This window comes from Strix uralensis, chromosome 7 (genome assembly GCF_047716275.1).
Source record: "Strix uralensis isolate ZFMK-TIS-50842 chromosome 7, bStrUra1, whole genome shotgun sequence".
Classification (NCBI taxonomy): Eukaryota; Metazoa; Chordata; class Aves; order Strigiformes; family Strigidae; genus Strix; species Strix uralensis.
This window is the reverse complement of record NC_133978.1, coordinates 23,272,977-23,286,931: the sequence shown is the minus strand read 5'-3', so window position 1 is coordinate 23,286,931 and position 13,955 is coordinate 23,272,977. Positions and strand designations below refer to the sequence as shown.

Below are 13,955 nucleotides of genomic sequence, written 5' to 3'. Positions count from 1 at the left end.
ACATGTAGCTAAGAGTTTCCACTGATGTCTTGAAAGATGCTTGAAGTCAAGAGGGAAGTTCCGAACGTGCATGGGAGTTTTGCTAGTATCACTATAAAGAGATCAGGGAAAAGGATATGAAAGAAAGGGGCAAAATTAATTTTTCCACTTATTTTCCTTTCCCTGATCATACTCCGGACATGCTCTTGTGATGGAGACTGCAAAAGGGTTTAGCATGGACAAACAGAGAAGTTCTCAGGGAAAGCCAAATAAAAAACATAGATTTGGGCTATGGATACAATGAAAGAACTAGAACCTTGGGGTATAGATGCACCAGGCAAATTGCACTGTGACAGTTTCTATACAAATGAGTGGGATAAATACTGAAAGATAGGCAGCAGAAAGTGGTGATGCAAGTGGCCTCCAGAGAGGAAGCTAAATGACTTTCAGGAATGGTGATGTGTTCTTTTTCTTGCAAAAAGTAATATATACATTTGGGCTGAGCTGGTATGTGTCTGTAGCTACAGAGAAAGATTCAGAGAAAGATTCCGCAGCATTTAGGCCTGGTTTTCAGATGACATGTTCCGTTCAGTTCTCCTTAGGTTCTTATTCCTGTCTCATGCCAAGCACATTCTCCCCTCCCCCCCTACCCCTCTGTCAATGACCTATGTTTCTGAGAAGGGTGTAAACTACTAATGTAATTTTTTTTCCCATGTCTTTTTATCTGTAGTAATATCTGTGTGATCATAACTTCAGCATGGAATCACTAAAAATAAAAGAAATACCTATATTCTGTAGTGTCCCTTGAGCTAGACTGACCTAATTTCCTTGTATAGTTCACCTGTTTGCCTTCCTTCCTTCCTGCTCCAGGACCTTCCATAACGTAACACCCCAGAGACGATCTGCCTGCTGAGCACTGGCTCTCCATTGTGTGCTGGAGGCACCGTTGTGCAGCATCTCTACATTTTTCCCATGCTGTTCCTGTGTATCCATCACTACTGCTCAGTCAGCCTCTGGGCTTGCTTCTCCCTTCTACTCTACATAGCCCTGTCTCTAACAAATATCCTTCATATGGTAGGTCCCTCCAAACAACTGGTGTTTCCTCTTTATTGCTGTATCAACAACTGCCTGCTCTGAATGAGACTCTGTGTCAGCCGTATCTTTTTCATGAGCACCCTGAAAGCTAGGATTCCCACATCTTTGGTGCCCATGACAGGCAAGGTGATATGTGATCCCCACCCAAATAACCATTCCTCGTAGCAGCCAAGGGGCTGCTGCTGCCATCATGGCCACCACTGGTAATTGTGGTATGCGCCAGGCTAAATTTACAGGAATTGTGATGAAGCTTAACAGAGATACAAAGGTGGCTGTGGTATCTGCATGGTCACTACCTCCTATAATATCCACAGAGGCCTCTTGTAGAAAGCTGTTGCCTTGTATTTCTAGCTATGCTGAGGTGCAGTGTGAATGGTGTACCAGTTATACTGAAGGGCTGTTTACTTCACTCTGCAATCTCGTGTGCTGTATGCACTATAGCATCATCACCAGTAAGTTTTTTGAGAGTGTGAACCTCTTCTCAATAAGGTGAAGAGTTCTTTTGGATCTTTATTTCCAAGGAGTACTAATAGATGATGTTCCTGAAAACCTTGGATTATGTTTCCTCCAATCTCGGAGGTAATCGATGTTTGGATCAAAATCCAACATGATACAGCAGTGAAGGATTCTGCTGTGTGAAATTCTCCTTCTCCTTGATCTGAGTTCCATGATCTAATACCATACATTCTATATGAGGTATGTAATTTTTCTCAGCTGTTTTTAAATGTTGTTTGAAAACAAAAAATTTGGTTTTGGCTGTCCTTTGAGTGTCAGTTAGGGATATGCAAAAAAAGATCTGTTTATATCCTCTGTTTTAGGTTGCTTACCTTGGTGGTGTTTTTTCCCTTTTTTTTTTTTTTTTTTTTTTTTTTTTAAAAATCTCTTATCTTCTGTGCTGATGCTGGAAGTGAATTATAAATAGCTTTTGCATGGCTCATGTTCCAACAGTTGTTAGCTTCTGTTTCTGACCCTCAAAGGCAGTTACATTCCTTAAAATTTCCTTTCCTTAAAAGTTAAATTCCTTTTGGGCTTCAATACATAATTTTGCCTGTCTGCCATCTCTACTAGCAGCCTAATCCTTAAATCTCCACATCAGTGGTTTTATGGGAGATTTTCTTGCATTAAGACTACTCAGTTAGGCAGCAAACACATGATGCCCCTCCCCATTGCAACAAGACTGACAAAGCAAGGATCTCACTTGGATTCTCACATCTTTCTTGAGTTGTGTGCGTAGAGCAGTTCTGAATTTGTAATGGTTTAGTATTGGAGTTTAGAGATGCTGGTATCTGGTCTTTAGTACAAACTCAATGACAAAATAATGTTGACTATGAAAGGGCTGCTTTGCTAGAATCAGCCTGTCCAGAGAACAGCTGGCTACAGCTGTAAAAAATCCAGTCCTGTGCTGAAAATAAGTGTACAGTGAGAACCCTTGCTTTATTTGCTAAAAATATGTTCAAAGAAAAAGCTAGCTGGAGGTTATAAAATTCAACAGCTTTTATTATGAACAATTTGAGATGTCAGTTTACGACAGTCCAGACTTGCAGTCATCGGTGGAGTAGCACTAGGTGAAGTTGGCCTGCAGGTCCTAGGGTCTTGAAAATAAATTGACAGAGAAACAGAATGGATTCTAGCCCATTGCAGTCCAGAAGGGATCATAGCAATCTTTCAACAGAACATTTTCACAACTTTCAAAGACTTCACTGTGAACCCTATACAACAGCAGGTACTTTTTTCGCTATCATTAAGCCTGCAGTATTTAACATACAAGCAAAGTGCCAAGCTTTTAAATAGACTTTGTAGCAAAACTCAGCAGCTGCTTAGGTTGCCAGAAATATTTTCACTGTTTTTGTCAAAATCTTTAATGAAAGCAAAGTGTTTCTTTAAAAACACCTTCCCTATTATAAATCACTGCTCTTCCAATTTCTCATTCTGCCTCTTGGATGTTACTGTGGAGGCCTGGACCTCTCTTGTTTGAACACATGCCCCTCCTGCCAGAAGGTGTCTATTGTGGGCACATTCTGTCTCTCTGCATTTTAGCAACTCTCCCGAAGTTTTAAAGTGTTTATCTTACACAGCTGAAAGTCTCCTCCTGTTTCATGAGCTCTACACTGGAATGCAGTGGAAGAGACCCAGGGCCTGTGGCCACCCAGATTAGAGGTTTTTGTAGTAAGGTCCCTATATGGTTTTGTTAGAGACTTCAGCTCTGTCTGTGTCTGTCTCTGCTCCTTGTTTGGGAGGCTAGTGGGAGGAGAAGAGCTGAGGGGGCTATATAACCTCAGAGCTTTCAGATACAGAGTGCACCATCCCAGAGCAGCTATCCTCAGCCAAGCACTGTCAGGGTAAGTGGAACTGAACCAATCACATGATTTACAGATTGCTGGAGGACTTCAATTAAATAATGTCAAATGGAAGCTATTCAGAAGGATGTACTGCTGTGCTGTAGTTTGCTTAAGCAAACTTACTTGTTAGAATTGAATTGATAAAATGCTTGTGATATCTATACTGAGTTGTCTTTATTTTATAGCACTTCTGAAAGGGGAAAAACAGTTCTACCTGATGATTTTGCTCCTTCCACTAGCACTCCAGCAATTGTATAAAGACATGGTCTGTGTAATGCCACAGCTGGCATGTACGGGTTTAAATGAACCCGTGTGACCTTGGGGTGTTAGTTTGGGACAGAACAGAGTTACTGAAGGGATATATAGTAGCGTTTCTCAGCAGGTTTGCATCAGTGCGGTTAACTCAGTGTAAAGTGACCTGAGTGTTTTGGGGAATGTGCCTGTAAGAAGAGCTGGAAGTCTGCAAATTAGTGGTGTCTGAAAGGATACAATGAGGATGCATGTGTATTCATCCTTGTCTCTATGCATATGATATGAAACTACTGTTCTGTAAAATGCCAAACATTTCATTATGGAACAGGCTACACGCAGTATTTCTTGTGGGGCTGGAGTTCTCTTAATAGCTTGTTGTGGTGATTGGTGAGATGATTGGTTATCTTTACATGTAAAGCAGATAGAAGAAAGAAGCTAAATACTGTATTAACTACTTGGGAGAAAAAATTCTTTTCTTCCACAGTACCAAGTAACATTTGCTGCTGTAAGATGTTGCTACTGCATGCCATGTCAGTCCTGAGCTGTAACTCACTGGCTGGCAGCAGAGCGCCCTGTCTGAAATCATTCAGCTTGGATTTTTCAACTTTTTGTGCTTTATTACTAAATATGGTTTTCATTTAGAGTCCACTAAGCTCAGAAATGTAGCCTTTCCTGCCCCCTTCTTTCCCCTCCCCCAAGTGATTTTTGGCATTGCATTAGCTGCATGGGTTTGAGCAAACCCCCTGACCTCGAACTCTGTTCCAAAAACAGATGGTTGAAAAGCCTGTTTCCTAATTAGGAAATGGTTTGTCCAAACCAGTTTGTTCATTCATGTTAGATAACAATTGTACTCCATTCAATAAATGTTTGAATATAAAGAGCCTGTTTTCCCAGGAGTTTAATGAATGCAAAAATTGCAACCTACTTTCCTTTCCCAATAATAATGATAAAATATCTGGAGTACATCAGGTTAGGATTTCCCCATCCTTGTCTTCTCCTGGGAGCTATGCCCACATAGCCTGCAGGAGCAGGGCTGCAGCCATGTCTCGTGGCCACCTGGCTGGGAAGAGACAAATGAGGGTCTCAAATGAAGGATTTGGGAGAACTGTCCGTGCTTGTTCCATTCGTTGTAGAGGCTAAACAGATAGTGGGCTCCCTTGCTCATCAGCCATGGCTCTCACTGACCCCATTCCCACTTCATCCTGCGCTTCCAGTGTTCCCATGGCAGCAGGTTTTGGAGGCTGAATGTGGAGCCAGCTGGTCTGTGGATGACAGCTGTCTCCTTTAGCTGTTAACACATTGCAATTTGTTGAACTCTGCATGGAAGCCCGGGCTCAGAGCTAGCCAAGTGATTCCCTACCACGCTATAAATTGCAAGCAAATAGTTCTTCTTGAGTCCTGGTATTCAGTGCTTGTTTCTGTAATTTACTTTAATACAAAGCCTTCAAAGCATTTTTATTACCCATATTATCTTCCTGTTGCCAGAGGAGGAAAACAGTTTCTTTTTACTGAGACAAGGAGCCAACATAAATTACTCTGCCACTCTACAAATACAGTTTATTAGCTGCTTTGAAACGATGATAGAACATATGCTATGGCCTGTTTTTAAAACACATACTGTCCCTGACTTAATTTTAAAGGCGGGTTATTTTTTCTGAGTGAGTAGGGGAGGGTTGGAAAGGCTTTTTTTTTTTTTCCTTTTTAATTGGGAACATTTCTTCTCTTTTAAAAGGTTAAATGTAAACTTAATTGGCTTTCACCCAGTGGGTTAATATCTGCATCAGGAAAACACCCCTGGTACATGCATAGCATTTAATTAGTTTTTGGGAAGCCCAAGACTGAATGGGGAAGACTGAAGTGCTCTTACCTTTGACAGCTTTCCACATGTGTCAGGATTTTGTCAGGGTGATAGAAAAGCAGGGGGAAGTTGTGCTGAATCTGATGCAAAGGAATCTTTGTTTTTGCAGCTGTCAGTCCAGCATTCTCTTTTATCTCCCACCCACCTACAGCCGTGGATTTCTGTGACCAAATTTAGATAAACATTTGCTGCTCCCTGATCTGTCTGCCCATGCAGCAGGACTGGAAGTCTCCTCTGGAATCCCCTAGATAATCTCTAGTGCATACAGCCCTCTGGCAGATGTGGTTGAAACCTCCCACACTTTCAAAAGGATGCCTGTTCCCTCGTATGGCCCTGCAGATCTTGTGATTGCCAAACCGGTGCCATACCTCTCTTTGCTGGGGTTGGTTGCTTTCATACAGCCATCTCTGTCTTCAAGGGTGGGTCTGCTACCTGAGTATGTTTTTTGTTTTTTTTAAATTCTTTCCTGCTGTTTTCGTAGGGCTGGTTTCTGTCTGGAGGGCCTGAGGACGTTGACCTAGAAGATGTGCGAGGAAGAGGACAGCACTGCCCTTGTTTGTGACAATGGGTCAGGGCTCTGTAAAGCTGGCTTCGCTGGGGACGATGCTCCAAGAGCAGTTTTCCCTTCCATTGTGGGTCGTCCCAGGCACCAGGTGATGAACTGCTTTGGTTATTCCCCACTGGGCTTATAGAAGGCTTTGCTGCCCTGTCCCTAGCTCTCCAACCCAGGGCCACCTTTTTCTGTGTCTGGGACTAGCCCAGTCCTGGGTGACCTATGTAACACAGTATTTCCAGGCAAAATGAGTCCAGCAGTGCACTCTCACCTGAGTCAAAGCAGGTCTCTTGCCTTGTGAGAGGAATCCTTCTGAAATTTTTCACTCTCTTCTATGTCCTCTTTTCCCTGACTCTTACTTTCGGATCACCCAGAGAACTTGGTAAGTAAAGCTAGTTTAAAAAAACAGAGCAAAAAAGCCCAGCACAGAAGTATCTGGAAATTCTGACAGCCCTAAAAGCCCATGATGGTGATGTGTGGAAAACTAAAGGAGGAAGAAGTTTCCACTCAGCTTCCTATTAACCTTCCTGACTTTATTCATTTAGCTGTATCACAAATAGGCACCTGTCTAGGATTGAGTTTCTTTAGCTTCAGGGTTTACATTTGAGTCTATGATGCATTCCCCTCAATTTTAATAGCTTGCAAATCACATTTATTATCTGAGCTGCTTAATATAGAGAGTTTCTCAGCCAGATCATCATTAGCATGAACTAGAGCAGCTTAGCTAGGCCACAACAAACTAATCCACCTAACTAGCAGATTCATCTAATTGCTTCTATGCCATCTGAGGCCCTGGTGAAGTGGAAAGAGGTAAACTGATTGTAAGATGTGGCACTTTATGTACCCAGCAAATGCATTTTAAGTTCTTCAGGGATGGAGAAATGTCTGCCTTTTAGTGTAGCAGCTAGGGCTGGAGGTCTAATTGAGGTCTCTGGGCATTACCATAATTTAAAAAATATATTCAAATGCCAGCTTCTGTACATAGTGTCAACAGTATTAATTGCTCAAAAACAAGCCATACAGTCACAGTGGAAACAAATATTGATTTCTAGATCCTTTCTTTCCTGTTCACATATCATAGATAATATTAGCCCCCTGAAGGAAAGGATCATCCCATCAAAAATTGCAAATTCCAGTTGCCTGTTTTTAAGACAGAGAGTTAGAGATGCCAAGGTTTGGAGTCTGTAATGACTAAATTCAGATAAGCGTATTATGCACTCAAAGCATGCTACTATATACTGTTTTTTTCCAGTATTTCTGACTTTTAACATAGAGACTAGTGTATATCCAGCATAGTTTCCAGCTTCTGGTCCATGAACCATTTCTACAGGATCCATGAAGCCTGTACCAGTAGATTTAAATTATCTGCCTCTAATGACAATATTATAGTGTTTAAAAAGAAGATTAAAAAATGTTGAAATTTAAGCTTTGGGAAATGTAAAGTGTGTATTGCTCTGTCTTGACCCTTAGATGGCACAACATCACTTTCTGCTTTTACTCCACTTTATTATAGTTTAGCAGATAGTTCATCCATAAATAATAACAAACATTAAAGCAACCGTATCGACTTTATCTTGATGCATTGTACTTGCTCTGTTAACTTAAACTGTAGTGGAAACATGAACTCCAGAAATTTAAGTGAACTAAACATTTGATTTTGGCAATTAAAGAGCAACAGGTAATTCTCTATTCATTAGTATTCATAAAGTATTTTGTAACTAGTATAACTGGCAACTGGATGCATTTCACAGCTAATGTTCTATCTACTTTGTGACATCTCTCTCTGAAAGACTATCTGTTTGTGTCATTTCATAGGGTGTGATGGTTGGTATGGGTCAAAAAGACAGCTACGTAGGTGACGAGGCTCAAAGCAAGAGAGGAATCCTGACCTTGAAATACCCCATAGAACATGGCATCATTACAAACTGGGATGACATGGAGAAGGTATTTGAGCTTTGAAAAGTTGATGTGTATTACTGGTAAACAGAGCTACTTGAACCAAATGTTTACAGAATACCCATTAAATTTTAGATGAAATCATCATGCTATCAAGTATGGTTTAATGAGGAGCTTGCTAGCAGCAAAGATTAACTTGCATCTAAAGATGAAGTATTACTAGGAATACATAAAAATAATTATTGGGAGTTCTTTTTCTCCAGTCTGATCTCTAAATCTTTGCTAATTACTGCAGTGAAAAAAAAAAAAAAAAAAAAAAGGAAAGAAAAAGAATATCCTCAATTTGCTAGTAAGGAAATGGAATTTAAGAAGGTATCTGTTTCTGCAAAAATGCAAAGCATGTACGTAATTCTGATGTGAAGGGCACTATTTACACACATCCTTTTTAACGCTTAAAAGATTAGCAATATTGCAGTGCAATGAGTCCGTTTCAGATCCAGTATTTGGATGAAAGTCTTCCAGAACCATGTTGTACAATGTACAATGTCTGTACATTGATATAATTTTCAAGATTGTATCTCTATTTAATGTTGTGCTGTCACCATAGGGCTATTTGGAACAGTCGAGACATCACAACACACTGCAAGTGTGCGGAGTCACACAGGACTTACTGACTCTTATAACATTGTGTGTTTTACTTGGAAGCAGAACCTTTCAGATGCCTAACATATCAATCAGTCCCCAATCAGTGAGGATAGTGCTTTTCTTTCTACAGTTACTTTGGTAATCTCTATGAAGGCAATAAGAACAACTGCATGAGAAACATTATTAGCCTGTCTCTAGTGCTGTAAGCAGAGTGCTGGAGCACAATACCCGTCTGGAAGTGATTCTGATCTGCTGGCTGATGGTGTTTCTTTCCTTTGGCTTCTCCCATTGTCCTCAGATCTGGCATCACTCTTTCTATAATGAGCTCCGTGTTGCACCTGAAGAACACCCAACTCTGCTGACTGAAGCACCACTGAATCCCAAAGCCAACCGAGAGAAAATGACCCAGGTGAGCTCACACTAAAGCTATGTAATAATTCCAACTTTGTGAATTCAACAGGATGTGAACTTCATTATCTGTTAGTCATGCTGTCCAGTAGTCTCTCTCTCTCTTAGTTATGGAAGATGGAAGATGCATAGTGACTACCTGTCATATTTGTATATCATTACATTTACTTTAGAAAATCAGTGTATCCGCTTTGAATGTGAAAGTCCAAGCTTTATGTCATCTCAATCTGTTTTTATGCCCCTGCCTATTACAAAATTATCTTTAATATGTGCACATGTGCATGTGTCTATATTCATACATTAAAGATATAGACTAGATAGAGGAAGATGTCTTACAGGGCAAATATTTTTGGATGTAGATTTTGCATTTTCCTTCCTTGTTATTACCAACCACCAAGAAATATGAAAATCTTGTCTTCTCCCTCTCTTTCAGTAAATTGCTTCAACTAAGCTAAAACTTCTAGTATTAAGGCAATTATTTTAATTGCATTTCAGATTATGTTCGAGACTTTCAATGTGCCAGCCATGTATGTAGCTATTCAGGCTGTTCTGTCCCTCTATGCTTCTGGACGTACCACAGGTAGGCCTCTGGGGAACATGACATAAATGTTTGAAACAGTTAAGTGTGTTCATGTGCACCTGGGATTGAATCATGTGTTATCTTCTCAAAGGAATTGTGCTTGACTCTGGGGATGGTGTCACCCACAATGTGCCAATTTATGAAGGCTACGCCCTGCCGCACGCCATCATGCGTCTGGACCTGGCTGGCCGTGACCTGACAGACTACCTCATGAAAATACTGACGGAACGTGGCTACTCCTTTGTGACCACTGGTAAGGACACATTGCTGACTGATTAGGAGAGTTGTTTAATGTGCAATATTTCTAGTGGCCTTAGAAGAACTAGCAGTGGTTCTGCAGCTGAATAAACACAAGAAGGAATCCAACAGGAAAGCCCCCTGCAAGACTAGCAGAGGATTTGTTTAAAAAATGGGGAGAGTGTTGGGGGATGGGAGGGAATATCCTATTAACATGTCTGGGTCCTTCCTGAATGCCGTTCTAAAGATTGAATCCTCTTAACAGCGGAGCGTGAAATTGTCCGTGACATCAAGGAAAAGCTGTGTTACGTGGCCCTGGACTTTGAAAATGAGATGGCCACTGCTGCCTCTTCCTCCTCTCTGGAAAAAAGCTATGAGCTTCCTGATGGTCAGGTGATCACCATTGGAAACGAACGTTTCCGCTGCCCAGAGACCCTCTTTCAGCCATCTTTCATTGGTAGGTTGAAAGATTGTTCTGCCTTGGTAAACTGCACATAAATATCAAGTCCCTATTTTCTTTTGATTGTGTCCCATTGCTAACTCACTCAGACCTATACATAAGTATGTCCTAGCATCCATTATAAAATAATCTTTTAGAACAGCACTATTAATATGGTGAGAGGAACTTCATGTCAAACAATAGGCATAATGCTTTCCCAAAATAATTCCTGAATGTTTATTCCAGGCTTCTGGCATTGAGCCTATGCCATTTTGTATGCTATGCAGTTGGCTACTATGAGAGGTGTGGCCACAAACTCACTTTTCTAAATAGTATGAGGATTTTAGTTTGAATGTGCTTGCAGAGAGGTGGCGGGGGGAGGGCAGGAAACACTACTTTTATTGTTCAAAAAGAGTGCTCCGAATCCTGAATTCATGGTTCATCACATTTGCAGAGTAAAGCCAAGACAATGCCATGCTCATCAAGAGCCATGAAGGCAGGCTTGCAATGAGGTCACACAGAAATCCAGTGTTGGTTCTACCAATCGGCAAAATTTCAGCTCAGAAATAGATAAAGTAGTTGCATACTTAGAAGTATTAGGACATATTTTGACTGTTCTTTCTCTGAGCTAGCTTAGTTAAAAAAAAAAAAAAAAGAAAAGAAGAAAACAGATGATTCCAAGACCATATAAGGAATTCTTAGGACATTTGAGATGGCCTGCAAAAGCCTAGTGGAAACTTTACTATTCCACACCCCCAGCTTTCTTTTTAAGTAGGAGTTGTGTGCGTAAAGGGGAGAGGAGGGCTGTACACCAAGGAACTCCTAAACAAATAGTGTAGGCAGCTGCAGAATGACTTTCCAGATTTCCACAGCTCTGAAGACTGATGTCTTCCAAAGAGACACTAAAGTTCATGTTGTCAGTTCTGTGTTAAACTGTTAAATTAGTCTCTGTATGGAGTTGCTTCCTCAGTGTTCTGTACCTTCCCCAGGCATGGAGTCTGCTGGCATTCATGAGACCACTTACAACAGCATCATGAAGTGCGACATAGACATCAGAAAGGATCTTTATGCCAACAACGTGCTGTCTGGAGGCACTACAATGTACCCGGGTATTGCAGACAGGATGCAGAAGGAAATAACTGCTCTGGCTCCCAGCACTATGAAGATCAAGGTATGGTGCAATCATTTGTAGACTATTTGAGTTGGCATGTACAAAGTCCTCAAAAATCTAGTGAAACATAGCAACACTTTACAAGTAAGTGCTGTGTACATATTTTGAATCATGTCTGTACCTTCTAGCAAATAATCACCACCTGGTAACTTTGTTGCTGGAAGAAAAGAGCCTTCTCTCCTCTCAGTTCCTTGTTCATGGTGAATTCTGCAAACTGCCCTGACATGGCCAAAGAAGAATAGTGTGGACCCAGCAGCATAAATTTTCCTCTGAGGCTATATGTGAGCTTCTTCAGCCCTTTTGGGCTGATGGAGATGGGAGAGAGGAAATGCTGGTTTTGTCCTTGGCCTACAAGTTCAGAAAAGAAAGAGCTTCTGATAAGCCAGTCTTCCTTCCACTGCTTCAAATCTTCCATTCTTTGCTTTAAAAACATTTTATCAGCTATACCAATAAGAGTGCTCCATAGGTCACTTGTTTTTTCAAGCCCTCCTGGGCTATCATTATATGTTTCCAGAGCAATTATCTCCCCTTTTCTCGTATGCAGCCATAAATACACAAATGCACTACTCATACTGGGCAGACTGATTCAGGCAACAGAAACTGAGGATTTAGACTCAGACCTAATAACTTTTTAACTTTACTGCTTGCAGCATTGGCTAACTGTAATGTCAGGGATGACACTAGCACATAGATACAGTAGTTTTGTTAATATAAAATGTCACTGCTTTAATATTTTTGTATAAAAAAATGTATTTTATTCACAGTGGACAGTTGTACTTAATGCTTTTATTTCTTAAACAGATCATTGCTCCTCCTGAACGTAAGTACTCCGTCTGGATTGGAGGCTCTATTCTTGCCTCTCTGTCTACTTTCCAGCAGATGTGGATCAGCAAACAGGAATATGATGAAGCTGGTCCATCCATTGTTCACCGCAAATGCTTTTAAATTGCTCTATCTTTATATATCTCCTTAGTGTATTACTGTGAATGTATTCAGGAAAATACATTCTTATAATTTCATTCCATAAATCTTTCATCATAATTACACTAATTAATTGGATACTGTGTATTTTTTTTGAATCAATTTTAAATATGCTATGAAATTGCTGCTCCTATTTAAAAAAAAAAAAAAACCCATGCATTTGTGGATGTACTGGTTTGAAGCTCCATCTTGTGACATGGATTTGTTACTACACTATACTGGGTTTAATAGAAAAAGTGGTACCTTTTGCTCAATGATACCAATGCTAGAAAATGCTCAGCTATCAGGCTGCACCTTGTCAAAGTTCAGCCTCAGAAAACATTTTAGTCTGCAAACAGAACCAGTCTCGATTTTTCCAAGGTTCTGAGAAGTTCCAAAGGAGCATAGCATCTGTTTGATATTAGGATGAGCACGTGCACTTTGCTTTGCATCTGCTCTATCCAGAAATGTTATCTATGCACATCACTTCTTAACTCACAGCTATCATGCTGGAAAAGCTAATTTCTTACAGTGTGTGGCCCAGAGGTGTACAATGTATATTACAACAATTCTGTGTCTTTTCTTTAAAGAAACAAAACCTGTTCCTTTGGGAGCATATCTAAACACTAATATTAAATTGAACACATGACTTTTCTATCATATGGCCTCAGAATGAGTGCAGCTTATTATTTTTATGTTGTGATTTCTGGCAAGGTCTAAAGGGTAATTAAGCTGGCTTAATACACTTTCTTTTCAGAACTGTTGTTTTTTTTTGGGGGGGGGGGTAACGTAATCAAAGCAGATAAAATAATTTAAACAATTTTCTGATTCCATTTATAGTCTTAAATATATCAAAACTGATATTCAATTAGAGGTATATGCATAGAAGTGGAAGCCAGTAATACTGTCTTAAAAGTATATATATGGATAAAGAATTCACTGAAACAGACCTGGGAAAGGTCAGTTCTAAGGAACTTGCTGCAATCTGTATTCATTAGAGTTCAGGATAAAGGATGCTATTTATTTTTGTTACCTGTTTTCCTGTCTAAACTCAATAGTTTACCTCACTTGCCTGTTACTTGTTATCTTTCAAACTGTAAGCTCTTTGCAACAGCACCTATTATTTACCATGTTTGCCTAACCCCTGGGTTCCAGATCTTGTCCAGCTTCTGACTGTTAGCACATGTTCCAAACTTTTTTGTACTAACCTTATTATTTAAAGTATAGGTCATCTAGGTTCTTGGAACAGATACTAAATAAAATCTTGTAAGAGCAAATAACTTTGTATGGTTCTTCCTTCTAACTCTATCTAGATCTTTTTATCTAACTCTAGATAGATCCAGGGAATCTCTTTCAGGATAAGAATTTAATTTCAAATAAAAGTTTCTACTGGAGGGTTGCTGGAGAAGACACATTTCTCCAAGGGACTCTGACGCATCTCTGCTATTCCAAGATGTGATAAGGGTAAACTCTCAGGTAAAGGACTTACGTTTTTCTAAGTGTTTTCTGCTTAATACTTAGCCAAAACTTGAGCTATACAAGG

The 13,955-nt window shown here is 40.2% G+C and overlaps 1 protein-coding gene across 4 annotated transcripts in view; it reads left to right on the top strand.

Annotated features, from left to right (window-relative positions):
* The window catches only part of ACTA2 (actin alpha 2, smooth muscle), a 42,553-nt gene extending 28,861 nt beyond the window's left edge, over window positions 1-13,692 (top strand). For 2 of the 4 annotated variants that reach the window (XM_074874886.1, XM_074874884.1), the window contains 8 exons: window positions 6,005-6,176; window positions 7,892-8,020; window positions 8,916-9,026; window positions 9,521-9,605; window positions 9,697-9,858; window positions 10,108-10,299; window positions 11,271-11,452; window positions 12,254-13,692. In XM_074874886.1, the coding sequence (XP_074730987.1) occupies window positions 6,048-6,176; window positions 7,892-8,020; window positions 8,916-9,026; window positions 9,521-9,605; window positions 9,697-9,858; window positions 10,108-10,299; window positions 11,271-11,452; window positions 12,254-12,397 (1,134 nt within the window). In that variant the 5' untranslated portion in view covers window positions 6,005-6,047 and the 3' untranslated portion in view covers window positions 12,398-13,692. Of the gene's footprint in view, window positions 1-1,034; window positions 1,054-3,375; window positions 3,414-6,004; window positions 6,177-7,891; window positions 8,021-8,915; window positions 9,027-9,520; window positions 9,606-9,696; window positions 9,859-10,107; window positions 10,300-11,270; window positions 11,453-12,253 lie in introns of those variants that run through there. The other 2 variants (XM_074874885.1, XM_074874887.1) reach the window with 2 other exon arrangements.
* Window positions 13,693-13,955: the final 263 nt, after the last annotated feature.